This window comes from Lemur catta, chromosome 18 (genome assembly GCF_020740605.2).
Source record: "Lemur catta isolate mLemCat1 chromosome 18, mLemCat1.pri, whole genome shotgun sequence".
NCBI classification, from domain to species: Eukaryota; Metazoa; Chordata; class Mammalia; order Primates; family Lemuridae; genus Lemur; species Lemur catta.
The window spans coordinates 8,381,466-8,407,575 of record NC_059145.1 but is presented as its reverse complement, the minus strand read 5'-3'; the positions used below and the strand labels follow the sequence as shown (position 1 = coordinate 8,407,575).

General features: G+C 46.9%; 1 protein-coding gene across 2 annotated transcripts in view; it reads left to right on the top strand.

Moving 5' to 3' along the window:
- Positions 1–6,883: 6,883 nt before the first annotated feature.
- Positions 6,884–26,110, top strand: part of IRAK2 (interleukin 1 receptor associated kinase 2) — a 62,117-nt gene continuing 42,890 nt past the window's right edge. The window contains exons 1-2 of one of the 2 annotated variants that reach the window (XM_045529733.1): positions 6,884–7,041; positions 15,465–15,647. In XM_045529733.1, coding sequence (XP_045385689.1) covers positions 6,948–7,041; positions 15,465–15,647 — 277 coding nt within the window. In that variant the 5' untranslated portion in view covers positions 6,884–6,947. The remainder of the gene's footprint in view (positions 7,042–15,464; positions 15,648–26,110) is intronic. The other variant, XM_045529734.1, reaches the window with a different exon arrangement.

Here is a 26,110-nt window from a genome sequence, read left to right as displayed (position 1 = left end):
GGGAGGGAGGAGGCTTCAAAGTGTATACAGTAAACAAATGTCTTAAAGGGAATCATTTTTATAGAAAGTACTTTTTATAATTTTCTAAATTGAGTGCTATTCTCATTCCACTATTGTTGCAGTTCTATTTTATTTCTGTTTCTAAACTAGGATTGGTTTTCTACAGTTATTGTGATAAAAGCATTTTTGTAACTTGACATCTCAGAAAATAGGAGAAAATCCTCATGTTTAATTCTAATATTAATGAGTAACTATACTGTAAATAAGTTTTTGCCAACTGTGGGTATTTCTATTCCTTTTTGTAAATCTATGACATGTCCAATTGCTTCAGCATTTTTCATCAGGCAGGATCTGGTGACATCTTTCACCTGGCTGAAGTCCTTCAATCTCTGCTGGGTTACTCCTAACAGGGGATTCATAGAGTAGCCTGGAATTTTTTTTTATAGTTTTATAAATGTATAGATCCTTCCTTAATAGGTTGGACTTAAATTCATTAACTCAAATTCAATACTTTTATTAGATTTAGTCTTTTATAATTAATAATCTTTTTTTTAAAAAAGCTGCCCAGTAGACAAAAATTTGGAAAAGACACAAAAGTAAAAGGAAGAAAAAAGATCACTGTAGATACACTACTTAAATATAACCACTATTGACATTTTGAACTATTTTCCTTTAGCTTTTTTTAGAGCATATTTTGATTGGTTTTTACATAGTTGAGATCATATTGTATATAGTTTTGTATCCTACTTTTTCATGTAAGTTTATAACTTAAATATTTTTCCATGTTATCTTAAGCTCTTCAATAGCATAGTCTTTCATTTATAATTAATGTTTGGGGTATTTCTTGGAGTCTTTAATTCCTTATCCTAACCTTTGGGCACAATTCCTATGCTCTAAAACCAGAGTGAAGTGAATGAAACATAGCTCTCCTGTTTTCCCACTACCTTTTAAATTTCACCTAATCTTCAAGCTGAGGTACACATGTATAAGTGAACGAATGAATGAATGTAAAAATAAATTTCACCTAATCCTAGCCCCCTCTTTCAACATTCAAGGAGTAAGTTGGTTTTTTTTTTAAAGCATGTTATAGTAGTTATTCAGTGACACACCTCTAAAATACACAATTTTTGTTGACATGTTGGATAGAGAAGAACTGCAGAAGCAGAGAGTTTCGTGTGCTAGAGAGGAAGGCAGCGGTGTGAGTCCCAGAGTAGGGCAGGGTAGGGGATTTAAGGAAGTCAGCTGATGCTGGAGCAGTTTCAAATTGGTTTTATTTTTTTTTTAACCTGTCTTTGTCAAAATGAGATTTCGTGTTCCTCTTGTTCAAACATGCAGTTCGAGTACTGTGGTTTTTTGTGTTGTCCAAGGAAGACTGAAAACCTGTAGCATGAATAATGTATGTTTCTCATTTGAAATCTTGTGAATGTATTAAATGTATTGTTCTTAAGAGACTGTGAAGTTCCTATTTTGAGTTTTAAAAAAAGCTGTTCTTTAATACACTAAATGGTGCTGTGTAAAGGAATAGGTAGGGTGTGTTGTGGTGGTGTTTTAACCAGGCTTTTCTCTCAGAGAGTTTTGAAAGCATAGGGTGGGGATGGGATAGCAAACATAAGCAACTAGCCTCATTCTAAGTCTCTTCTCTTTCCAACCCTGATTTTTTTTAATTAACATTGTTTGTTTTAGCTTTATGTTTCTTACAAAAATGAAATGTCACAGTAAAAAAATTATAAACCACAGAGAAGTATTAAGAAGAAAACATTCACACTGGGAACAAAATTTTTTCCCATGGAAATAGAACCAAAAAAGGTAAGTGGCTAATATTTCACCAGGCATTACGTTAAGAGTAAAAAAAGGGCACTGGGCTAGAAATCACTGCATTAAGGATGTGAAATAGATATCAGTGTTGATAATATGAAGCTCTTAATGGATGAACACCAACGTGAATTTTTTTAGTCACTTTCACATTTGGTCTCTGTATCCCATTCTTAGCACCTCAGCCCCACTCTCTGCCAGTCACTGGGCTGCCTGATACCCCTTCAATACAGTTTGAGTATTCCTAATGCAAAAATATGAAATCCAAAATGTTCCAAAATCCAGAACTTTTTGAGCACCAGCATGACACCACAGGTAGAAAATTCCACAGCATACACAAACCTTAACACAAACTTTGTTTCATGTACAAAATTATTAAAAAGATTATTTTAAATTACCTTCTGTCTATGTGTATAAGGTATACAGGAAACGTGTATGTATCTTGTGTTTAGACGTAGGTCCCATCCCCAAGATATCTCATTATGTATGTGTACATATTCCAAAATCTGAAAAATCTGAAATCTTAAACACCTCTGGTCCCAGACATTTTGGATAAGGGATACCCACCTTTATTTCCCTTTTCTGTCAGCACCCCTGTACTCCCTGCCCCAACAAAACATCTTCCTGCCCCTGCTCCTTACCACATGCCCAGTAGTCCATTGGCGGATCACAGAAAAATGACATATACTTGTGATTGTCACCAGAAGGATTGGGCAATAGTACACTGGATATGTGAGGGAGAAAAACCCACAAAACTTGTTTCCAGAATTCAAAACATGAAACCTCAGGAAAGTATAAGTCTGCTAAACATACAGACAAATAACAATAGGTTCTCTCCCTGTCCATCGGGTAGAAAATGTGCAAGATTGTTTTGTTCCAACTGGGAAAAGTTGAAAGTCCTAGAAGCGTGGGGATGGGCCCATAATTGTTAATAACGATAGCTATGATTACTGAAAGGCCCAGAGGAAGTCACACTGAACCATTTTATCTTACAATAAATTGTGAAGTGGAGTTAATTGAGCAAAGGATAGTTTAGTAGTTCATTTGATGGGGAGTGATGTGAAGCGACAATTCTTCACTTGTAGAAGGCTGATCATTACCTAGGCCAAACCCAAGAATTTTGAGAACATGGCATAGTTATCCAGTGCTCAGAAGCATCAGATAGGCATTAATGGTGAGAGTTGTTACAGCAGGTCTGGATTACCCTATCCTGGAGCAGCTGCAGGGAGTAGGGAGGATTTTTTCTTTTTTAAGAGATAGGCTTTCACTATGTTGCTGAGGCTGGACTTGAACCCCTGGGCTCAAGCAATCCTCCTGCCTCAGCTTCCTGAGTAGCTGGGACTACAGGTGCAGGACACCACGCCAAGGGAGGAATTTTGAGGGTGCTCTGGTGTGTCCCTGGGGCAGGAGTTTTCCTTGTACTGGCTTATGGTTTTCCTTGACAAACTTTAGGACTTTTGCCCCTCCTATAGGTGTAAAAAGTAGATCTCTCTGGAACAGACCCCAGTACTGGAAATAAATGTACATTGATAGGAGATTGGCCAAATAAAGTGTGGTAATTCTAAGTAAGCCATTAAAAAGGATAGGGTAGAGATGAATTGACCCTTCTGAGAGGGAGAGTAAAGGTAGGCACATTCTGGGCATGGAGTGGAATTGCAAGGCAGCACGGTGCAGATAGAAAGCACAGGAACTTGAAATTATTATTATTTTTTTTGAGACACAGTCTCTCTCAGTCACTCTGGGTAGAGTGCCGTGGCATCAGCATAGCTTACAGCAACCTCAAACTCCTGGGCTCAAGCCATCCTCCTGTCTCAGCCTCTAGAGTAGCTGGTATATGTGACTGTGCCTGGTTAATTTTTTTTTTTTCTTATTTTTTGTAGAAATGGGGTGTTGCCTAGTTGCCCAGGCTGGTCTAAAAATCCTGACTTCAAGTGATCCTCCCACCTTGGCCTCCCGAAGTGCTCGGATTGTAGGTGTGAGCCACTGCACCAGCCCCATCACAGTTTTAGATGAGCTCATCTTTGCTTCAGAAAATCTAGTTTTAGGAATTTACCTTAAGAAAGAAAAAACAAGAGTGAAAAGATGTATATATATGAAGGTTCACTGCAGCATTATGTAGAATAGCATAATACTGGAAATAAATGTACCTTGATAGGAGTTTGGCCAAATAAAGTATAGTGCTCCTAAATAAGCCAAAAAGAAAAAAGTAGATGCTTATTTATTGACATAAAAAGCTATTTATTAATTGAAAAAAATTTACAGGAAATTACATATTTAAAAAAAATTGTTTTAAAAATTAATTTTATAGTGGCCTAAAAACGTGAAAGCATATACTCTAAATGGTGGTCCCCAGGATGAGACTGTGGGAAGGTCCTCACGCGACGTGCAGGCCCGGCTCCCAACCTCGTTTATCTCCCTAGCGGACCGGGCCCCTTCCCGCCTCCAGCCCGCGGCGAGTGTGGCATCTGCGCGGGCGCGGCGGCAGGCTGTGGCTTCCGTTATTGTTTTCGCTCTTCATCCACTTTCGCCCCCCCCATTCTCACGTCGGGGGGGGGTTGAGGTGGATGGCGCGGGTTTGGGGTTTGAATGGCGTCAGCGGCCGTAGCTGCCTGTGGGCCGTGCCAGCTGCTGTCTCAGCTCCCGCCGCCCAGCGGCGCGGCGACCTGTCCCCTGGGGCCGCGCGGGAACTCGGGAGCCCGGGTTGGACGCCCTCAGAGACGGAAATCTGAAGGTCGAGAAAGCCCCGAGGGCCAAAGGCAGGGACTGCGTGGTGACATCCGCACTTCCGGCTCTGGAGCGAGCAGAGCCTCGGGCCTCTGTTGAAGTAGAATCTGAACTTGAAGGACCTTTAAGCTTTGGTGGTAGAAAAGTGGGAGCCGTGGAACTTTCCAGATGGCCTGCGGGATGGAAAGGTAGACGATCTGTAGAGGCTTGCGCAGATTATTTTCTCATCTTTAAGCAAAAAGAATATTAGATTATAGAAAAGGGAATGTCAGAGTTCCTAAGTTGTGTTTAAGGCGGTATAATAATGACCAGGTGCGGTGGCTTGTAATCCTAGCACTTTGGGAGGCCGAGGCGGAAGGATCGCTTGAGCTCAGAGGTCCCAGACCAGCAAGAGCGAGACCCTGTCTCTACAGAAAACAGAAGAATTAGCTGGGGGCGAAAGCGCAGACCTGCGGTCCCAGCCACTCTTGAGGCTGAGGCGGGGGAATCACTTGAGCCCAGGGGTCTGAGGTTGCTGTGAGCTGGGCTGACGCCACGGCACTCACTCTAGCCCGGGCAACAGAGCAAGATTGTGTCTCAAAAAAAAAAACAACAAGTTTTAGAAAAAGAAATTCTAAAAAAAGATGGTATAATAATCTCTACAAAATAAAGTTTTTGCTCACCCATAATTTTTTAAAAAGTGTTCATTTTTTCTTTCTGTGACAATGATCATATCCTCTCAGAGAAACCAATAAAGATATTTTATTTAAAAAATTCAGGCCGGGCGCGGTGGCTCACGCCTGTGATCCCAGCACTCTGGGAGGCCGAGGCGGGTGGATCGCTCGAGGTCAGGAGTTCGAGACCAGCCTGAGCCAGACCCCGTCTCTACTAAAAATAGAAATAGATTATCTGGACAACTAAAAATATATATAGAAAAAATTAGCCGGGCATGGGGGCGCATGCCTGTAGTCCCAGCTACTCAGGCGGCTGAGGCAGAAGGATCGCTTGAGCCCAGGAGTCTGAGGTTGCTGTGAGCTAGGCTGACGCCACGGCACTCACTCTAGCCCAGGCAACAAAGTGAGACTCTGTCTCAAAAAAAAAAAAAAAAAAAAATCAAATATGTGCAAAGCACATAAGTAACTTTATTATTATTCCCCTTTCATCAGTCTTCCTTCCTGATCCAGCTCCCTGGTATAATGTCGGTTCTCAACTCTACCTGCACATATTAGAATTATCTGGGACGCTTTTAAAAATGTCCGTGCCTGAGCCGCACCCCAGAATAATTGAATCTGGATCTCTGGAGGTAGGGCTGGTCATCAAAATCTCCCCAGGTGTTTCTAATGCGCAGCCAAGGTTGCAAACCACCGGCTGTAATTTCAAGGGAATTGAACATAAACACCTTAAAATGATATAACTATGTAACTAATTACATCAAGCCTCCCAATACCTTTCTTTTTTAATTTAATTGTTTATTTTTTTAAATTAAAAAAAATTTTTTTGAAGGGGTGGGAGTTTTTGAGGGGGGTGCTCAGTTACCTTTTTTTGTTGTTGTTGTTGTCGAGACAAAGTGTCACTCAGTGTTCCTGGGTAGAGTGCAATGATTGTAGTCACCGCAAGGTCCAACTCCTAGGCTGTGAGCAATCCTTCTGCCTCAGCATCCCGGGTAGCTGGGACTACAGGCGCGCGCCACAACGCCCGGCTGGGTTTTGTTGTTTTGTGCATTTTTTAAATTTTTTTTTCTTTTTTATTCGGTAGAGACGGGGTCTCAGTGTGCTCAGGCTGGTGTCGAAATCCCTGAGCTCCAGCGATCCTCCTGCCTCGGCCTCCCAGAAAGCTAGGGTTACAGGCGTGAGCCACCGCGCTCAGCCTAACAGGGTCATTGTTAAGGAATAAGTGACCCAGGTAAAGCCTGCACACTGTAAATGCTTAATACATACTAGCTATTATTAGTGTAAGTTCTGTTCCTCCTACCCTATTTAGTGATTCAACTTTGCCAAGGCTGGTCTGGAACTCCTGGCCTCAAGTGATCCTCCTGCCTCGGCCTCCCAGAGTGCTGGGATCACAGGCATGAGCCGCGGCGCCCGTTACAGTAGGTAATTAATAGAGGATTTGATACATGCATTATATATGTGTAGTGCCAAAAGCACTGGAAGGGGTCACAAGGCCTCCCGCGACTGCCGCAGAATTGCCATGTTCCTTCTCTTCTCTGGGCGTCAGTTTCTCCTCGCAGTTATGACCCTCCTTTGGGTCCCCCAGCCGCTGGGGTCGAGCCGGCGTGGCTGCGTCCTGCTGCCCGCGACCACTAGGGGGCAGCGGTGGCCCGCCGCCCCGCCCACTTCCCGGACGGCGCCACCGGCTGGTGGGGACTGCCCACCTCGGGCTGGAGACTCCGGTCCCGCCGCGTGCGACTCAGTTCCCCGCGCAGCCCCGCCATGGCCTGCTACATCTACCAGCTGCCCTCCTGGGTGCTGGACGACCTGTGCCGAAACATGGACACACTCAGCGAGTGGGACTGGATGCAGTTCGGTGAGTGGGGCCCGGGAGGGCCAGGGCGACCGGTCCCCCCAGGGATCCTGCTTTGAGCTGGCTGCCAGTCCCACTCCGGGACTTAGTGGGTACTGATCCCAGGGGCGTGTGTGCTGAGATTTCCCGGCCGGGGCCTCGCCCCCGTCCCGTTCTGGACCTCAGTTTAATTGTCTCTAAGGTGGTGTGTCGTCTTTGAAGATTTCTGTTGGGAGCTATCTGTCCGCCTCTACTTTGCCATACTGATTACAGTGAAACTGAAAACAGTGGCAGCCCGCAGCGATGGGGTGCTTACTGTGACAGGCCTTGTTTATATCTACTTTAATCCCCCAAACAGCCAATGAAATGCATACTTCCCCCCATTTTACAGACGAGGTAGAGTAACTTGCTCAGGTGGAATGGCGTGGCTAAGTGGCAGAGAGGCATTTGAACCCAAGCCATCTGGCTCCACCAGGACTCACTAAATTGTAATTCCTTGATGTGTTTTGATTGTTTGCGCCTGATGATTGGCTGAGAGGGTCATGGCATCTAGGAGGAAGTTGCAGATGTGGTCTCAGATTCCCAGGGAAATCTGCATTCCAGGCTCCACCACCTTCTAGCTGTGTGACTTTGGGCCAGTTTCTTAACCTCTCTGAGCCTCAGCTTCTTAATCTGTAAACTCGAGATGTTAATTATGCTTCTTCATAAAGTTGTTATGAGGAATGAAAATATTGTATAAAAAGCACAGCACCTAGGTGTTAGATATTCTTTTTTTTTTTGGAGACAGAGTCTTACTCTGTTGCCCTGGGCTAGAGTGCCATGGCGTCAGCCTAGCTCACAGCAACCTCAAACTCTTGGGCTTGAGCAATCCTTCTGCCTCAGCCTCCCAAGTAGCTGAGACTACAGGCATGCACCACCATGCCCAGCTAATTTTTCTTTTCTTTTTTTTTTGAGTTTATGTAATTTTTTTTTTATTTCAGCATGTTATGGGGGTACAAAAGTTTAGGTTATGTATATTGCCCTTGCCCCCCCCCTAATTTTTCTATATATATATATTTTAGTTGTCCAGCTAATTTCTATTTTTAGTAGAGACAAGCTCTTGCTCTTGATCAGGCTGGTTTCGAACTCCTGAGCTCAAACGATCCACCCACCTTGGCCTCCCAGAGTGCTAGGATTACAGGCGTGAGCCATGGCGCTGGCCCCTAGGTGTTAGATATTCTTACAAGTCATAAATGTTGATTATCATTCTTAATTTTATGGTTTAAGTCAGTGTAAGGTAGTGCTACTTAACTTTTAAAATGCATATTTTTATTAAAGTGTTAGATTAAGAAATATACCATTTGTACAGGAGTATATAATATATATGTACAGTTTAAAAAATAGTAAAATGAACATGTATGTGTTATCTGTCCAGTTTAAGCAAATGTATATTTTAACTAAGTGGTTCTCAATCACAGGCAGTTTTGCCCCCTGGGGGACATTTGCCAATGTTTGGAGACACTTTCGGTTGTTCTAACTTGGCGCATGCCAAGTAGACACCAGGGATGTTGCTAAATATCCTACAACGCACAGGTCATCCCCCCACCACAAAGAGTTATCTGGTCCAACGTATCAATAGTGCTGAGGTTCAGAAACCGTGTTTTAACGCAGTAACAAAAGTAATATGTGCTTAGCACAAAATACTGTGGGAAACAAACAACAGCACAAAGATTAGCTTAGATTCTACCACTCAGCAATAACTGTTCTTAATATTTCGGTGCCAATAATAGTAATAGAAGCTAATGTTTATTGGCTTCTTATTGTGTGCCAGTAGAGTGCTCGGTATGTTATGCCTTCTAGTCCTTTCCCTAAAGATATTTATGTGTATGATAGCTTGGGGTTTTTTTCCACTTAAATATGCCACAATTATTTCCCTTGCCAGGCAATATTCTTTAGCATCATGGATTCAGGTTTTTATTTTCAATGTATATGTTTATTAACTATCTTTAATTGAAAAAGTAGTAGATGAAATGATGTGGATAATGCACCTAGGATGGAGAGAACAGAAGTATATTTCCCCCCTGGTCCTCATCCTCCCTGTTCCCACTCTTAGAGGCAGTCACTGGTAATGGGGCTCTGTCAGAGGCTCAGAGACCCATGAGAATGTCTGTTGCCACCTGATTTTCTAGACTGTACTGTGTCTCATTGCTCGGATGATCTGCAACTTTACTTTAAATGTTTCCTGGGCAGTGGACAAACTGTGTGTGGGGGACTTGTTCTTATTTTTTCCATATTGGCCCAGCCTTCAATTGCAAATGCCAGGACAACTTCTGTTCCTAAGAAATTAATTTAGCAGCCACACCTATGACTTCTAAAAAAACCAGCTTTTTTGAGATATAATTCACATACCGTACAATTCACTCGAAGTGTACAATTCAACAGCACTTAGTATATTCAGAGTTGGGCATACATCTCCACAATCTTAGAACATTTTCATTTCCCCAAAAGGAAACTCTGTACCCAAGTGTCAATCCCAACTCCTTCCCCCATTTCCCCCAGCTGTAGGCATTGCCTGTTCCAGACATTTCATATAAATGGAATCATACAATATGTGGCCTTTGTGACTTCTTTCATTTAGCATAATGTTTTCAAGGTCATCTATGCTGTGGCATGCATCAGCACTTCATTTCTTTTTATTCTGAATGCTATTTCATTGTATGGCTGTACCACATTTTATTTATTCACTCATCAGTTGATGGACGTTGGGTTGTTTCCACTTTTTGGCTATTATGAATAATGCTGCTGTGAACATTTGTGTGCAAGTTTGTGTGTGTGTGTCAGGATGGCAGTCTGCCCTTGATTCTTGATGTGCTCTTGGCCAAAGAATGACCAAACACACCGAAGTGACAAGTCCCGACCATGATCTTGGAAAAATCACCAGCAGGGCCAATATGATGGAGTAACCCCTGGCAGAAAGCAGTTTCACAAGAGCAGCTCTTTCTTGTAGAACAAAATGAGGCCGTCTTGGCCAGTGGAAAGAGACCAACTCACTTTCTCCCTGACTGCTCGGATTGTTTCCTTTTATTAGCCCAGTCCAGGGGCGGGCTCTCGGGAGGTGGGGGATGTTATCAAATGATCAACAGGTGTTTTTAAATCCTGTCAGGGCTGAGCTGTGGCATTCCCAGATATGATAAAGCATTCCCTTCTTTCCCAGGTGTAGCAGTTGCTCAGTGTAGGATTAAGGGTCGGGCAACACCTGAACGGAGGGCCCCGCCCTTATCTTTCTTCCCAGGTGGAGCAATTGCTCGATACAACACCAAAGCAGGGCACCTTTGTCCCTAGAAGAGCTGGAGATCCTAACTGCCTACCTAACATGTGGACATGTGTCTTCATTTCCCCTGGGTATATACCTAGGCGTGGAATTGCTGGGTCATGTGGTAACTGTGATGTTTAACCATCTGAGGAGCTGTCAGACTGTTTTCCACAGTGGCCAAACCAGCAATGTATGAGGGTTACAATTTCTCCACAATCTTGTCAACATATGTTATTGTCATCTTTTTGATTCTAGCTGAGCAGGTATGAAGTGGCATCTCACTGTGGTTTTTATTTGCATTTCCCTAATGACTAATGTTGTTGAGCATCTTTTCATGTGCTTATTGCCATTTGTATATCTTTCTTGGACACACCTCTGACTTTGTAGGCTTTGGAGACATCAGAGTTGCTCACAGTCCTGCGAGGCTTCCGCTGTAATTGAGGATATGATCTGAACTCCTCACCAGGCCTGCCAGTTCTGACATAGATCCGACCCCTATGGATCTGTCGGATCACCTCTCGTTCCACACCCTGTCTCACCTACCCTGCTCCAGCCATACTGGCCGGGGTCCTTGGGCCAGACTCAGGGCCTTTGTACTGGCTGTTCCTTTTGTTCCTTCTGCCTGGGACATTCTTGCTCTGTTCCCCATGGCTGGCTGTCTGGTCTGTATTAGTTTCCTCTTGCTGCCTTAACAAATTACCACAAATATAGCACACAGCACATTATCCTACAATTCTGGAGGTCAGAAGTCCTAATATCAAGGAAGGTCTAGGGGAGAACCCGTTTTTGTGCCTTGACCAGCCCCTAGAGACCTGCTGCATCCCTTGGCTGGTGACCTCTTCCTCCACCTTCAAACACTTCTCTCTGACCCCTGCTTCTGGCATTGCCTCTTCTCTCAATCTGACAGTTCTGCCTCCCTGGCCCAAGGTACTCCCTGGTACCTTGGCCTGGCCCGGGTACCGTAGGATAATCTCCTCATCTCAGAATCCTCAACTTAATCCCATCTGCAAGGTCCCTTTTGCCATGTAAGGTACCATAGTCGCAGCTCTCAGAGCTAAATGTGCGGCTGTCTTGGGGGTGGGGGCATTTTTCAGTCTACGGCAGTCCTTCAGGTTGGCTCCCTTGTCGTGTTCATTGAGAGGCCTTTCCTGCCTGCTCTTCCTCTCTGGTCTGTCCCTGTGTTTCATTTCCTTCACTTCACTTAAAGGGCTTTAATGTTACCTTGTTCCTTCTTTCCAGCCGTCTCTCCCTGTAGGATATAAATGCCATGAGGGCAGGGGCCTGACCCATCTGGTTCACTCCTGGTTTCCCAGAGCCTGGAACAGCGCCCGGGCGCGGGCAGGCACTCGGCGACCACTTGCGGGACGATGGGCTGAAGGCGTGGGAGTGGTGAGGACACGGCCGTGTCCACCTCCCACCCTGCAGAGCTGGCTCGGAGCCGGGGTCAGCCCACTTCCCACGCTGGGGCAGAGACCTCGGGCCTGGGAGGCTGCTGTGCCGCCAGTCCCCAAGCTGTCCGGTTTCCTCTGAATGATCGATTGTGATTGTCCCTCCAGCTCTAAAACATCCTGGCTTCTGTGGGTCACTTTAGAAAAAGATGGTCCCTCACAGCTGGTTGTGGTTCTGGGAGGGAGAGAGTAGGTGTGTGGGAAGAAGTCTAAAATGATTCAGAAAATCCCCCTGCCACAAACAGGCATGCTCTTTTGGATTTAAGGTTTCTCAGCAGATGGTCTGGCTGCCTCTTGTTCATTTCTCTGTGACCGCAGCTGTGTCCGCTGGAGTCTGTCTGAGCCCACGTGAAGTGGGATTCTCACACCTTCACCCACTGAGGTGTGTGCAGAGGGGCTTGGGGCAGGGGCTCCTTTGTTGGACTGCTCCCCATCGCCCCCTCTTCACTCACGCATGTGCCAGCCAGTGTGCACAGCCCTGCTTAGCGCCTGCCCGGCTGTGTGACGTCAGGCAAGTGACTGCCAATCTCTGAGCCTTGAGTTTCCTCATCTGTAATAAGCCCTCACAGAGTTGCTGAGCGGCTTAGGGGGCAGGACAGTTGTAAAGGTCCTTAGGGCTTTTCCCCTTCTCCCGGCCTAGGGACGAGTCTGGTTAGTCTAGAGAAAGAAAAGTTGACCCTACAACAGGTCATTTCAGGAGGCTGTTCTGTCCCTGCTCTGGAGGACTTTGAAGATGGGCAAGGTTTTCTACTGCCTTAGGTGAACTCCTGCAGGATTCAGGATCTTGGAGTGATAGTCTGCACGTGCTGTTAACCATTGGGGATAAAAACAGGTTTTCATAGAATGTACATAGTTTAACACTTACGGCTAACATTTATATCACATTTATTGTATGCTAAGCACTGTTCCAAGTGCTTCTGTACATATAACTCATCCAATCCTCACAAGAATCTCTGAGGCAGGTGCTGCTGCCATCCTTGTTTGAAAGATAAGGAAACCGAGGCTCAGGGAGAGGTGAAGGGCCTTCCGCAAATGCACAGCAAGCAAGCAGCAGAGATAGGATTTGAACTCAGGCCTCAAATCCCAAGATCTGGCCTCTGAACCACCACGTATGCACATGTTTTTACATCTGTGGAAAAAAGTCTGGAAGATTAAATGACAAAATATAACCAGTGGTTTCCTCGGGGTCTTCCAAGAGGAATGATCAGGGGGACTTTGATCTGTTTTCCAGATGTTCGACAATGACCAGGTGTTACTCGCCTGTGCTGAGGAGAGAGCTCTGGACTTAGCAGGTGCTGTCAGTGGTGACTCATCCCCCGAGATCTCTATCTTGTTTCAACCCCGTTTAAAGGGTCTGGTTAGGCCGGGCGCGGTGGCTCACGCCTGTAATCCTAGCTCTGGGAGGCCGAGGTGGGTGGATCGCTCGAGGTCAGGAGTTCGAGACCAGCCTGAGCAAGAGTGAGACCCCGTCTCTACTAAAAATAGAAAGAAATTATCTGGCCAACTAAAAATATATATACAAAAAAATTAGCCGGGCATGGTGGCTCATGCCTGTAGTCCCAGCTACTCGGGAGGCTGAGGCAGTAGGATCGCTTAAGCCCAGGAGTTTGAGGTTGCTGTGAGCTAGGCTGATGCCACGGCACTCACTCTAGCCCGGGCAACAAAGTGAGACTCTGTCTCAAAAAAAAAAAAAAAAATAAAAAAATAAAAATAAAGGGTCTGGTTAAATGCTGATGGGTCAATAGTTTAAGATATGTCACTTTCATGGAACTAAAATGTCCAATCTGGAAGGCGCCTCGGAGTTTAATTCCTCTTTCTCCTGCATTACGAGCAAGGAAAGTTCAGCCCACGCAGGGTCAGGGCCTTGGCTGAGTTCCCACTGCCACTGGCCACCAGCGGCAGCCCTGGGCTTCTGTTCTTCCCATTACATCATGCTGCCTGCCAAGGGTGGGAGGTGTGTGTGGATGAATAATAGCACAGTTGGGTCCATGGTGGGGATTGTGGGGAAGGGGCGTTCCTTCCTCTTCCCTCTCCTCTCTTCTGTGCACTGCTGGAAGCGGCCCCTGACCGGGCTGACATCACTTCTCCCTGAGCAGGAGCCTGGTCTGGGGTTTCCCGTGACTAAAGTTGCAACTCAGGAACTTTCCATTCCCAGCCAGGCACTTCTTCTGGAGGCTTTCTATCTGCAGGAAGCTGTCGCAAGCCCATTCCGTCCAGAGGGGAGGGGACTTCTGCAGTCTGATCACATTACTCCCTGGCTCTGAGATCTGAGATCTTCCGTGGTCCCCTGTGGCTCTTAGGGTCAAGTCCAAATTCTAAAGCCCAGCATTTATTGGCGAGTCTTCATTATGTGGTCCTGGGCTTCATCTTTTGCCTCACCTTCCCCTATGTGGCCCACGTGTGCTTGTATTTTCCAGGCAGAAAAGCTCCGTGGAATTTTAGGTTACTCAACACAGTCTTGAGAGCTTGTCCCAGCCCAGCACACAGGCGGCCTTAGTAATGCTTTGCTGAATGAGCAAATGAGTGACTTGATGTTCACATCCATTCCCTCGACATGACTGCTGAAATCCTGGAACTGAAGCTTGATTACTTTATTCCTAGCTTTAAAAAAATGCCTCCTTCACTTAAGTAAACTCAATGGAATACTGAAAATGCCATTTATGAAGAGCTGCAACACATCAGAAAATGTGTGTGGTATAATGATGATAAGAGCAGGGGGCAAAATTTTGCCTCCAGTCTGGCAACAACTATGTCCAAAGCCACGCTGATGTAGAAGGGTGACTTTTGGAAAGGGGAAGTACCCTAGTGGCTCAGGAGGGTGGCGGGATGCTGTGTAACTTTTTTTCCCCTGGTATTTTCCATGTTCTCTTTAGTGAACTACAATTAATTTTGTGGTAAAAAATGAAGAGGAAGAATGCACTATTTTTATTATTGCCAACAGTGGTTCCCTGCAAATTTTGTCTAGTACTTCGGAATTGGCAAAGTGCTTTTGTTATCCCTGGGCTGTCTTGATCCTTATAACGGTTCTGGGAGGACAGTGGGGCGTGAGTTCATTCATCCATTCATTCATTATGTACTTACTGAGTCCCCTCAGCAGGGCAGGGGCTTAGCCAAGGAGAGTGAGCTGCCCGGGGCAAAATGGAAGGAGGCCCCCATTCCCGGGGGCCTGCGGGTGCAGGGGGCCCTTACAGCGAGTGCCTCCTCACCTTTTGCTCCCAGGGGCTTTCCTTGCCTCGGCCTTGTGCTGGCCCTACCCCTGCTCTGAGCCCAGGCACTGTTCTCGGTTCTGGGCCTGTGACAGTGAAGGACATAGGTAAAGCCCCCTTCCTATGTGGGATTTTCCATTCTAGAAGAGGAGACGGGCAGAGCTCTGTTACCCCCTGAGACTCCCACTGGTGAGGGGACGGCCCATAGCAAAGAAGCAGTAAAGCTCTGTTACCCTGTTGTCCTGTGTGCTGTTTCTCCTAAGTCTCCTGTGGCAGCTACGTTGATATTTACGTTCGTGTGCCAGTCCCCATGGGTGTTCAATAGACCCAGTGTTATAACTTGGGGCCACCTGTGGACCTCAGCTAACCATGGTGTTTCCGGTATGGGTGGGGTGAGTGGGGAGGATGTCCTCGACAAAGCTGGGCTAGCGTGGGGACCCTCTCTCTCCTGGAGGGACTGCCTCTCCAGCTCTAAGCCGAGTCCTCTCACTTGCCCTCCAGCCTCCTACGTGATCACAGATCTGACCCAGCTGCGGAAGATCAAGTCCTTGGAGCGGGTGCAGGGCACGAGCATCACGCGGGAGCTGCTCTGGTGGTGGGGCATGCGGCAGGCCACTGTCCAGCAGCTCGTGGACCTCCTGTGCCACCTGGAGCTCTACCGAGCCGCCCAGATTGTCCTCAACTGTGAGTAACCCTGGCGCCCTCCCTGGTGGGGCCGTCATGCTCCTGAGCTGTTTGGCGTGAGCTGCACTCTCTGGCCTTTTTAATCTTTTACTTTTTAAAAAAATTTTAATGAGTTTGTTATGCACCTAAGAAACTGGTAACAATGGTTACCTGTGGGGAGAGAAATTGGGTGGCCAGGGAACAAGGTGTTGGAGGGAGACTTTACTATAAATCCCTTCATACCTTTTAAATTTGGGTTATTGGGAGTATATATTCAGGACAACTTGAATCTATGCCCCTGGGCGGCCATCCTCAAGCTTTGGGCTCAAATAAACTCTACACTTAATCATAATAACAAAAAAACCCCCTATTTTAAATATCATAATGATAGTCTTCTTTTTTGGGAAAAAGCCCAACCCCCCCAAAATAAATATGAGTTATCTATTCCAAAAATAATAAAAAACTTTAAAAAAACCCAATGACTATAACATAAAAATTCAACAAAGCCTACAGTGAAAATGATTCATGTCGTCATCCTCTTTTCCTGTTTTACATCCCAAGAAGTAATGATTGTTAACAATCTCTTGTGTCTTACTAGAAATTTTCTTTGCATGGGCAACACATTACGTACCTGGAACCCCTTTTTAATACAGAGAGTAGCACCCCGTGCACACTGTTGTACACTTTTTCCCACCTACCTTTAGGTTTTGGAGATTGTTTCATATTGACACATTCTTTTTAACAGCTGTGTTGTATTCCTGTGACAGAAGATGTACTGTGATTTATTAACTTGCTCCCTACTGATTGGTGTTTAGGTTGCTTCTAGCATTTTTCTCTTGTATACAGTGTCATGACACTCACCCCTGGAATGACATACCCTGTTTTTGCACCTGTGTAAGTGCAGCTGTAGGATGACTTTTTGGCATTGGTATGGCTGGGCTGAAGGTTTGTGTATTTTAAGTTTTGATTGATATTGATATCAATATTACCAAATTAAGCTCCTACCGGAGAATACAATCATGATGGGGATGTATTTAGCTGGCAACAATACCTCCCGACCTTGAAGGGTGGCTGTGAAACCGAAGGAGTGGCATGTCGAGTGCCGGCCTTCAGCCTGTGTTCAGCAGAAGGTAGTGGGATGAGGAGCCTGGTTACCCCCACCCCTCCCTGTGTCCCCAAAGAGACAGTGGGGCCCAGGTAGCCAGTCTTTCTGGGTACTTACTGAGCACCTGCCCAGTGCCTAGTGCTGTCCTAGGTTCTGAAAGGTTTGCAGTGCTGGCAAAGCAACAGGTCCTCTGCCCTCATGTGGAGCATAGTCTTGTGAGCAGACAGTTAATAGGAAAACAAGTGAAAGTAAATAGACAAGTTAAAGAAACGGGCCAGTAGAATAAAGTGACCAGGTCGTGGAGCATCCTAGGACAGAGTGGTCAAGGAAGGCCACTCTGAGGAGGGGAAACGGGAGGAAGAGAAAGAAGACAGCCATGTGAAGAGCTGGGGTACGAGAGCCTGGGGACAGGTACCGGCACGTGCAGAGGCCCCAGGGAGCCCAGGTGCGGTGGGGGGCAGAGGGCAGGGCCTTCAGAGCCACAGAGGCCTGGAGCTGTCCTGTCTGGAGTTCCTGAGCCGAGAATCACCTGGCTGGACCAACAGACCAGGTTCAGCACCTGCCTGGCTGCCCCTCAGGCCTTGTGAAATCAAGGAGGGCTTTCATGAGGAGGGACTTAGAGCCAGGGACTGAGGGGTGGGGACTTATCCAGCACACCCTCAGAGACAAATGGGGAGAACAGGGAATGCTGGGGTGGTCCTGCAGGTGGGGGGATCTGGAGCTGCAGCCCAGGCTGGGCTTTTGGGGGCACCATGGGACAGACTACGCTGGGCCATCTCCTCTCCTCCTGTGTGGGGCAGGGAATGGGGAGGGTGCTGCTCACGATGCGAGTGACCGAGTGATACTCCAGCCGGGCTTGTCTCTGCACAGACGCCACCACTCCTCCCCTTACGTCCCCAGCAGAGTGCTCTATAAATCAAGAGGTGGCACCTCTCTGTCACGGCCTCCCCCAGACTTCTGCTGTCCCCAGCTCTGTCTGGCCAGCCCCCCCCCCCACGCCCTCGGAGCTCTCCTTCCTCCTCAGACTGGCGAGGGTGATCCGCACAGTCCACAGCCTCCCTGCGCCTCTGGAACCAACCGAAACCACCCCCTGCCCGTGCTCCTGAATCTTGTCAGACCACCAACCCTCTTCTCACATGCCCACTGTGAAAGTGCAGAGAATCAAAATGAAGTCACTCGTGTTAAAAAAAAAAAATCCTGAGAAACAGAGCCAGGGAAGGCCATGATAAGGGTTCTTGTGCATAAATGGCCAATAACAAAAACTGTCACAAAAGACTGTACAAAAACCACAACTGTGTGCAAAGGCCATCACAAACTTACATAAAAAATACTTCTGTGAGGACATCTGCCCAGCAACCGCCTGTCCAGCCTCAGACTGGCATCACCCGTTATTGATCTTCATTGCCAAGGTAGTTATGTTGTCCTCCTCATCTTCCTTTAAAAAAACCTCCCTGAATACACACACAGTTTACCTTGGCATGTGTATTCCCATTGCAATGCCCTATTTTTTTTTTTTTTTTTTTGCAAGGCCCTATTCCTGAGTAAGTAACATTTTTTTTTTTCCTTTTACTTCCCTGCCTTGGGAAATACCATTTTCTTTGAGAGAGCTTCTCTCTGTTGCTGAGGTTGACACGCGAAGGCCAGGTGTTCACTGAGGTCAGCGCGGTGCAGAGGCGGCAGGCCTGCGTTCCCGGCTGCACTCGGCCCTTGGTTGTGGGACCCCCGGCAAGTCCCTTCCTTTCTCTGGGCCTCAGACCTCACGACCCCATCTTCTTCCAGGGCGGGCGTTGGGCTGGGTGACACACAGAGCCCCCTCTGGGCCCTTTGCCCCCATTACCACTAGTACCACATGGCATTTGGGTCGGTTGGTGTGACCTGCCCAGCTTGGCTGCGGCCCCAGAACCTGGCATGTGGCAGATACTGAGGAACGATGATTGAGTGTGGCCTGAAATGTTTTTCACATTTTGGGAGAATTAATGGTAAACTCTTAATGGTCGGAAAGGAAGCTGAGGGTGCCGCTGGAGAGGGAGGGGAAGAGCCACTGGCTCAAGCGCAGTCAGGTGCTGGGGTGGGGGCTCCAGCCGGGTCCACCTGGGGGAAGGGGACAGTGGTGGACACTGGTTTTACCCCTGCAGAGCAGGCTGAGATGTTGCAAGGGTGTCCCAACGTGTGAAAGCAGAGAAGCACCAGGGATTGAGACACTGGCCTCCTCTTCTCAGACACACTCTGACCGTTGACGTCAGGACTGCCTGTTGACTAATCTCAAGCAGACTCTTAACTTAAGGTCAACAAAGAATATAGTACAAGATTGAAAGGAATATAGTCATCTCAGTGTGACACTGTTTTTAAGGGAACACTGCCTGAGCACTTTTTAAGAGACAGGGTCCTGCTTTGTCACCTAGGCTGGAGTGCAGTGGCATGATCATAGTGTACTGTAGCCTCAAACTCCTCCTCCTCACCTCAGCCTCCCAAATAGCAAGGACTACAGGCGCGCATCACCATGCCCCGCTAGTTCTTTAAATTTTTTGTAGAGACGAGGTCTCACTGTGTTGCGCAGGCTGGTCTTTAACTCCTGGCCTCAAGCGATCCTCCCACCTCAGCCTCCCAGAGTGCTGGGATTGCAGGCGTGAGCACTTCGGAGGTGCTGGGTCTTCTGCTGAGGGCCCGGCCCCTCCCAGCGGCCCCTGGAGGGTCTGCTCTGAGGATTCCCTTCTCCACCTGAGGAACCAGGCCAAGAATGGCTAAGGCACTTGCCCACGGGCACACATCTGATGCTGGGGAGATGGAGGTCACACCTAGGTGTGTCTGCATAGCGTTCACATGGGGACTTCAGCTGCATCACTTGCTACTGAACGCAGTCTTTGGGCTTCCAGGAAACACTAGTGATGTGTTGCCCATCAGCCTCTGTTCTGCTTAGAACTTTACTGAGATCCAGCTCTCCTGTTCTCACCACCACTACCCTTCGCTCTTGTTCGCTAAACCTCTTTTCTCTTCCCCTTAGCCCTGTTGATGAAAACTGCCTGAGGAAGAGAGATTAGTCTGGTCTCCACATCCGCAAACTCCTTGGCTGTTCTGTTTCGGGGGTCTGGTTGTGTTTGACTATGGGTTTGAGTCCTCAGGCAAGGCACTTCTCCTTTCTGCATCTTGTGGATTTTTTGTCTCGGTTTTGAGGCAAGGTCTTGCTCTGTTGCCGGGGCTAGAGTGCAGTGGGATCATCATAGTTCCCTGCAACCTCAAACTCCTGCACTCAAGTGATCCTCTTGCCTCAGCCTCCCGAGTACCTGGGACTATGGGTGCATGCCACCACACCTGCCTGATTTTTCTATTTTTTGTAGAGATGGAGTCTCATTCTTGCTTATGCTGGTCTCAAACGCCTAACTCAAGCAATCCAGAGTGCTAGGATTACAGGTGTGAGCCACTGTGCCTGGCCTTTTTTTTTTAATGAGGAAAAAAAGGTGCTATAACTCCCTGTCACTTGGAGGTGACTATAGAGATCATGTGAGAGGTATTTTAAGTTTATCGTTGCAACCAGTCAAAGCCTCTTCCCCCCTTCCCTAATTGTAACATCAGTTAAATGTTATTTTTCATTTACTTGCTTAAGATCCTTTATTAACTTGCTCAGCTGCCTCTGGCAGTTTGAGAACCTGACTTCTACCTACCACTTCTTAAAGGGCTTTAAAAAACAGATTTGAATACAATAATACTTGAAACCTCCCGCTCCGCCCACAAAATCCTCGATATAAGAAAGCTTGATGGGGAAACTCTGGGGACCGTGTTTACATAAAGTCTGTTGACATCCTGGGCTGTAGCTGCGCGTCTGATTGTGTAAGCGCTGGTTCTGTGGGTGTCAGCCTTAATTGCCCAGGCCATCGTTACTTACTTTGTCAAACACTGACTGTTGTAAGAATCAGGATGAATCAGCACAGAAGGCTGGTAACATTCCTAGCCCCCCGCAAATCTGCTTGCCCGCCTCAGCACCTTCTTATTCTCTTGGCCATTTCCAATAGTCTCTTGTGTCAGCCTTCCAGGTTCGCTGCTGTTAGCAGTGGGCAGACGCTGGGGCGTACATGAGACGGACATTTATTTCTCTTAATACCAGCCGGCCTGGGCTGATACGGCAGCTCCATGGTGTTGAGGACCAGGTTCTTTCTTTTCCATAGCCCTGCCAGCTTGGGCACAAGCCCAACTCATCTGAGATGGCCACTGCCTGCCACCACACGCACACTCCAGCCAGCAAGAAGGGGTGGGCATGTTCCTTTTCTTTTAAGGGCATGACTGGGAAGTTCCCTAGCACCTTCTGCTCACAAGCCATTGGCCAGAACCTTCTCACAGCATCACACCTGGCTGCAAGGGAGGCCGAGAAATGTAATCCTTAGCTGGAAAGTTATTCGTACAACTAAAGCTTCTATTACTCTAGAAGAGGAGGAAATAAATATTGGAGGGACAATTAGCGGTCTCTGCCATAGTCCTCCCCTTTGGCCTCCCAAATATCCATATACACCTGTCTTCCCACCATAAAACATGCTTTCCTCAAGGGGGACAGGCCTGGGGTTCTAATCAGCCACTTCCTTTAGCTGGAGCCTGAGATCTGTGGGTGACGTGTAGCCCTCCCCACCAGCCCCTGATGATCCAGTGCCTCTCAACCGGAGGGCAGTTATCCACACCCCCTCCCCCAACACACTCGAAATTCCATGGTGGAATTTGAACAGGAAGCCACAGTAAAAACTCCCATTTGAGAGGAGAAACATGCGGGAGTTACTTGTCTGGAGCAGTCAGCAAATCTCGCGGAGTAGCATTTGTGAAAGCTCATTCCCCACTGGGGAGTAAGTTCTCCGTGTGGCCCATCTGGCAGCCCTTGGTTCTTCTTGGTGGATCTGTGATTCTCAAAGCATCCTAAGCAGCAGGGTCACCTGGGGGCCTGCTAGGAGTGCGGGTGATTGGGCCCCACTCATCTACTGATTCAGAGACTCGAGTGGCCTGTTTCAACAACCCTCTAGGTGACTCTGATGCACCTTGTGGTTGGAGACCACCACTCTGATACCTGGTTCTCTGTGATTCTGGCTCTGTCGCAGGAGGCCGGGGGCGTGGAGCTTCCTTGTTCGTTATTTGATGGCCTCATCTGAAGTGGAACCGGAGAGAATCTGCCTTTATTGAGGGCTGCCTGGCTTTCACAGCCCACTTCCTGCTGGTGTGCGTTGGGTCTTGAGGGGGGCTGTAGGTGAAAGATCATCACAAGGTTTTATCAGACCAGGCTTGTGGTTTCTTTGGCAACCCAATTCTCTGAAAAAGCCAGTAGCTTCTGGTCTCCTGGCTTCTAATCACTTCTACTCTGGCAGTCACAGCCAAAGATCCTGCCTAGACGCATCTTAGTTCTGAGCCCCAGACGTTTAATCTTTCACTTACTGGCGTCTGTGTTCAGCCTGCCCTGCCTCTCCTAATTTAACGTGCTTCCTCGGAGCTGCCCAAAGCAGTAAAGTGGATGGGAAGCAGCACTCTTGACGTTTGCCTCTGGCTCTGGCAGAGAACCTCTTCAGAGGGTCCGCAGTGGGACTGAGAAAGGTGGAAGGGTGACTGGGAAGGTTGGCGCCAGGCCTTACCTCCTGCTGAGGCGCACTCTTCAGAGCCCCCCAAATGGGGCTTCTTGGTCAACTTGGGTTGTCAGCCGCAGACTGAGAGAGTTTCCTTTTACATCTCCACTTGTCCATAGTCTGGCCCCAGTGGGGTTCGCCTCTTTTGTTGGAGGTCCCTGAAAAAGAAGATACAAGCACCAACATTCAGAATGTTGTCACTTCTCCCCTTAGAGAATCTCTTAGCACACTGTTAGGGTGTGAAGTCCATACGTGGGCGGGAAAGAGTTCTCACACAAAGTTAGGATAGATAGAAGTGCAAAGTTTTTTTTTAGTCTGCCTCTGAAGAGAGAGAGGGCACAGCGCCAGAAGTAAAGAGAGACGCGGAGGCCACAAGACTGACTGACTGGGGCAGGCTGAGGAGGGTGGGGGTATGACTGTAGCCCAGGTAGCTGAAGTCAGTTGAGAAACTGCTGTGTTGGCTTTGCTGTTTCTCATGTAGCAGATTGATAGCAGAAATTGGTTTCTTCTTTCGTCTTGACAGCAGGAGGCATCTGGTACTGTTTTGAGGAAGCAGGGGAAGCTCGCACTCCTACTGTCTGCTCCGGAACTTTTTGCCTAACTGGCAGCCACTTTGAGTAACATGAACTCTGTTCCTGAGGGTAGTAATATAAATATCTCTCCTACAGAGATGTTTACCTAACAATTAAAAAAAAAACCAGTACAGACAAAAGAAGGTATGGATCCTCATTAACATAGGTCAGAACTGGTCAATTCACATTCCAAAAGGAAAGAAAGTTTCTGGGAGAGGGGAAAAAAGGGTAGACTATCTGATGGACAGGCATGAAATATTCACTGCCTGTAATAAGATTTTTTTGAATATTGTTTAGACAGCCTTAAAACAGTTCCTGAACAGACAGTGGAAGTGCACACTTCCCCTGCTTGCCCCAAAAGGGATGTTACCGATGCTTCCCACTATCAAGAAGAAAGAAGAAACTAATTTCTGCTATCAGTCTGCTAGGTGAGGAACAAAAAAACCCAACACAACGGTTTCTCAGCTGTCTTCTAACTGGGCTACGGTCATACCTGCCTCCTACCCCTCCCCAGGCCATCCCGGTAGAGAGTCAGAGTCCTCTGGCCCCAGCGCCAGCGCCTCTCTATTCCTGGCGCTGTGTTCTCTCTCTCTCCTTCTTTCTTTCTCAGGAAAATAAACTCTTACTTCTGTATATCCTAATCATTGTCTGAGAATTCTTTCTCACCACCTCCCCCCACTCCCGGCATATGCGTTTCACACCCTAACGTGCACAGGCTGCCGTGCAAGTATTGTAAGTGACAGTTTTATCAACTTTTTTGGGTCCTTACTACCTGGAGCTCAACTTCTGGCACCACATTTCGTATGAATTATGATACTGGTTTGGCTGTTATAAAAGGGCCAAAATAATAGCAGCTTAAGCCAAAAGCAGGTTTGTTTCAATGAGTAGTGTAAGAGTGAGCGATCGGGTCTGATGTGGTGGGTCCACAGTGTCAGGGATCCAGCTCCTTCTGTTTTATTACTGTGCTGTCCTTAACGTGCGGCCTCCATCTTGTGTTTTGAGAGACTTGCTCCTGCTCCCCCTGCCATGTCCGCATTCCAGCCAGCAGGCAGGAAAGGGCACTTTCCTTTTAAGGGGACAATATGGAAAAGAGACACTTATCATTTCACTAAGCTCTGTTGACTAGGACATAGTTATATGACCATAATTAGCTGCAAGGGAGTCTGGGAAATATAGTTTTTAGCCAGGCAGCCATATGTCTATCTAAAGCTTCTAGAATGTTGGAAGATGGGGGAGTGGATATTCTCTGCCACATAAGTACCATCTCTAAATAATGTCCTTATATTGCTATTTTCATATTTATCAATTTAAATATTGTCCATTAACTTCCTAGAAGAGTATTTAGTTTATACACGTACCTCTTCCCCCTTCCTCCCAAAACAATTTTTTTTAATTTTAATTTTTTTAGAGACAAAGTCTTGCTCTGCTGCCCAGCCCAGAGTGCAATGGTGTGATCATAGCTCACTGCAGCCTCAAACTCCTGGGCTCAAGGGATCCTCCTGCCTCAGCCTCCTGAGTAGCTGGGACTACAGGTGTGTGCCACCATGGCTGGCTATATTTTACATTTTTTGTAGAGACAGGGTATCACTATGTTGCTCAGACTGGTTTTGAACTCCTAGATTCAAGCAATCCTTCTGCCTCAGCCTCCCAAAGTGCTAGGATTATGCTAAGATTACAGGTGTGAGCCACCACGTCCAGCCTCCTTCCAAAGCATTTATATCACTATTTTTAGTCCCTCTGTAGGCTGCTTTTGCAGCTTTTTTTTCTTTTTTCTTTTCTTTTTTGAGACAGGGTCTTGCTCTCTTACTTAGGCTGGAGTGCAGTGGCCTGATTGTAGCATACTGCAGCCTCTCCTGGGCCTAAGCAATCCTCCTGCCTCAGCCACCATGATGCCCAGCTAATTTTTAAATTTTTATTATAGAGACAGGCTCTCACTATGTTGCCTAGGCCAGTCTCAAACTCTTGGGCTCAAGCAATCCTCCTGCCTCAGCCTCCCAAGTAGCTGGGACTACAGGTGCATGTCACCATGCTTGGCTAACTTTAAAATTTTTTGTAGTGATGGGGCCTTGCTCTGTTGCCCAGGCTGGTCTTCAGTTCCTGGGTTCTTGCAATCCTCCTGTCTGAGCCTCCCGAAGTGCTGGGATTACAGCCGTGAGCCAGTGCTCAGCCTACTTCTATAACTTTTAACACATTGACTGCCACACTAGAAAAAAAAATTGTTTCCCCTGGAGCCACAGTGTTTTATTATGAAAATAGAATAAAAGGATTTTGTAATCATTTTGTAAACAAAATGATCCTTTCTAATTTAATGAAAAAATTGTGATTTTTTAATTGTTTTCTGTGCATGAGTTATATGTAACTCACGAGGCACTTGAATCAATTTTTACACTGCATGCCAGTTGAGTTTTATGTGACTCATGACATACTTATTGAATTTGTTTCAGAGAATTGAGTCTTCTTATGTTTTCATGAGGCCCTATGCTCAAAACTAGTATGAGTTAAATACAACTCACATGGCAGTTAATGTGTTAATGAATATACTTATATTTCTAATTCTTCCATCAGCTATAGGCAGTCTTTCTTGATGCTCCACTTTGTAAGATGAAGCTCTTTCTCACTCTCTCCTTTCCTCTTTCACCTCCCAACTTCTGGCAAAGACCAGTTGTAAAGTAGTCCTCTGTGGATGTTGTCACACCTCCTGAAGCTGCAGGGAAGAGCTGGGTCTGGGATGAAGACTCACTGTCTGGGTCTGGGCAGAGGGGGAATGCTGCCTTTGTTTCATATTTGAAAGATGCCTCCTTGTGATGGGGAGAGTACTGTATGTTCAGGGCATCTGCAGTGGTCAGTCATAGTCTAGAATAGCACTTCCCAGACCATGTGCCTCAGAAGAACAGTCTAGCAAGATACCCTACTGCAGACAAAGGGTTCATGAACACCTAAACGTGGGAAACCCTGCATACTTTACCACAGTCCTCCACCTTTGGAGATTCACAATGCACACCAGCACATCAAGGCTTTGATAAGTCCTGCAGCAAAGACACCTATGTAGACCATTTCTCATTTATGTTTGACCATAGAACACCTTTTCTTTTTTTTTTTTTTTTTTTGAGACAGAGTCTTGCTCTTTTTGCCCTGGCTAGAGTGCCATGGCATCAGCCTAGCTCACAGCAACCTCAAACTCCTGGGCTCAAGTGATCCTCCTGCCTCAGCCTCCCGAGT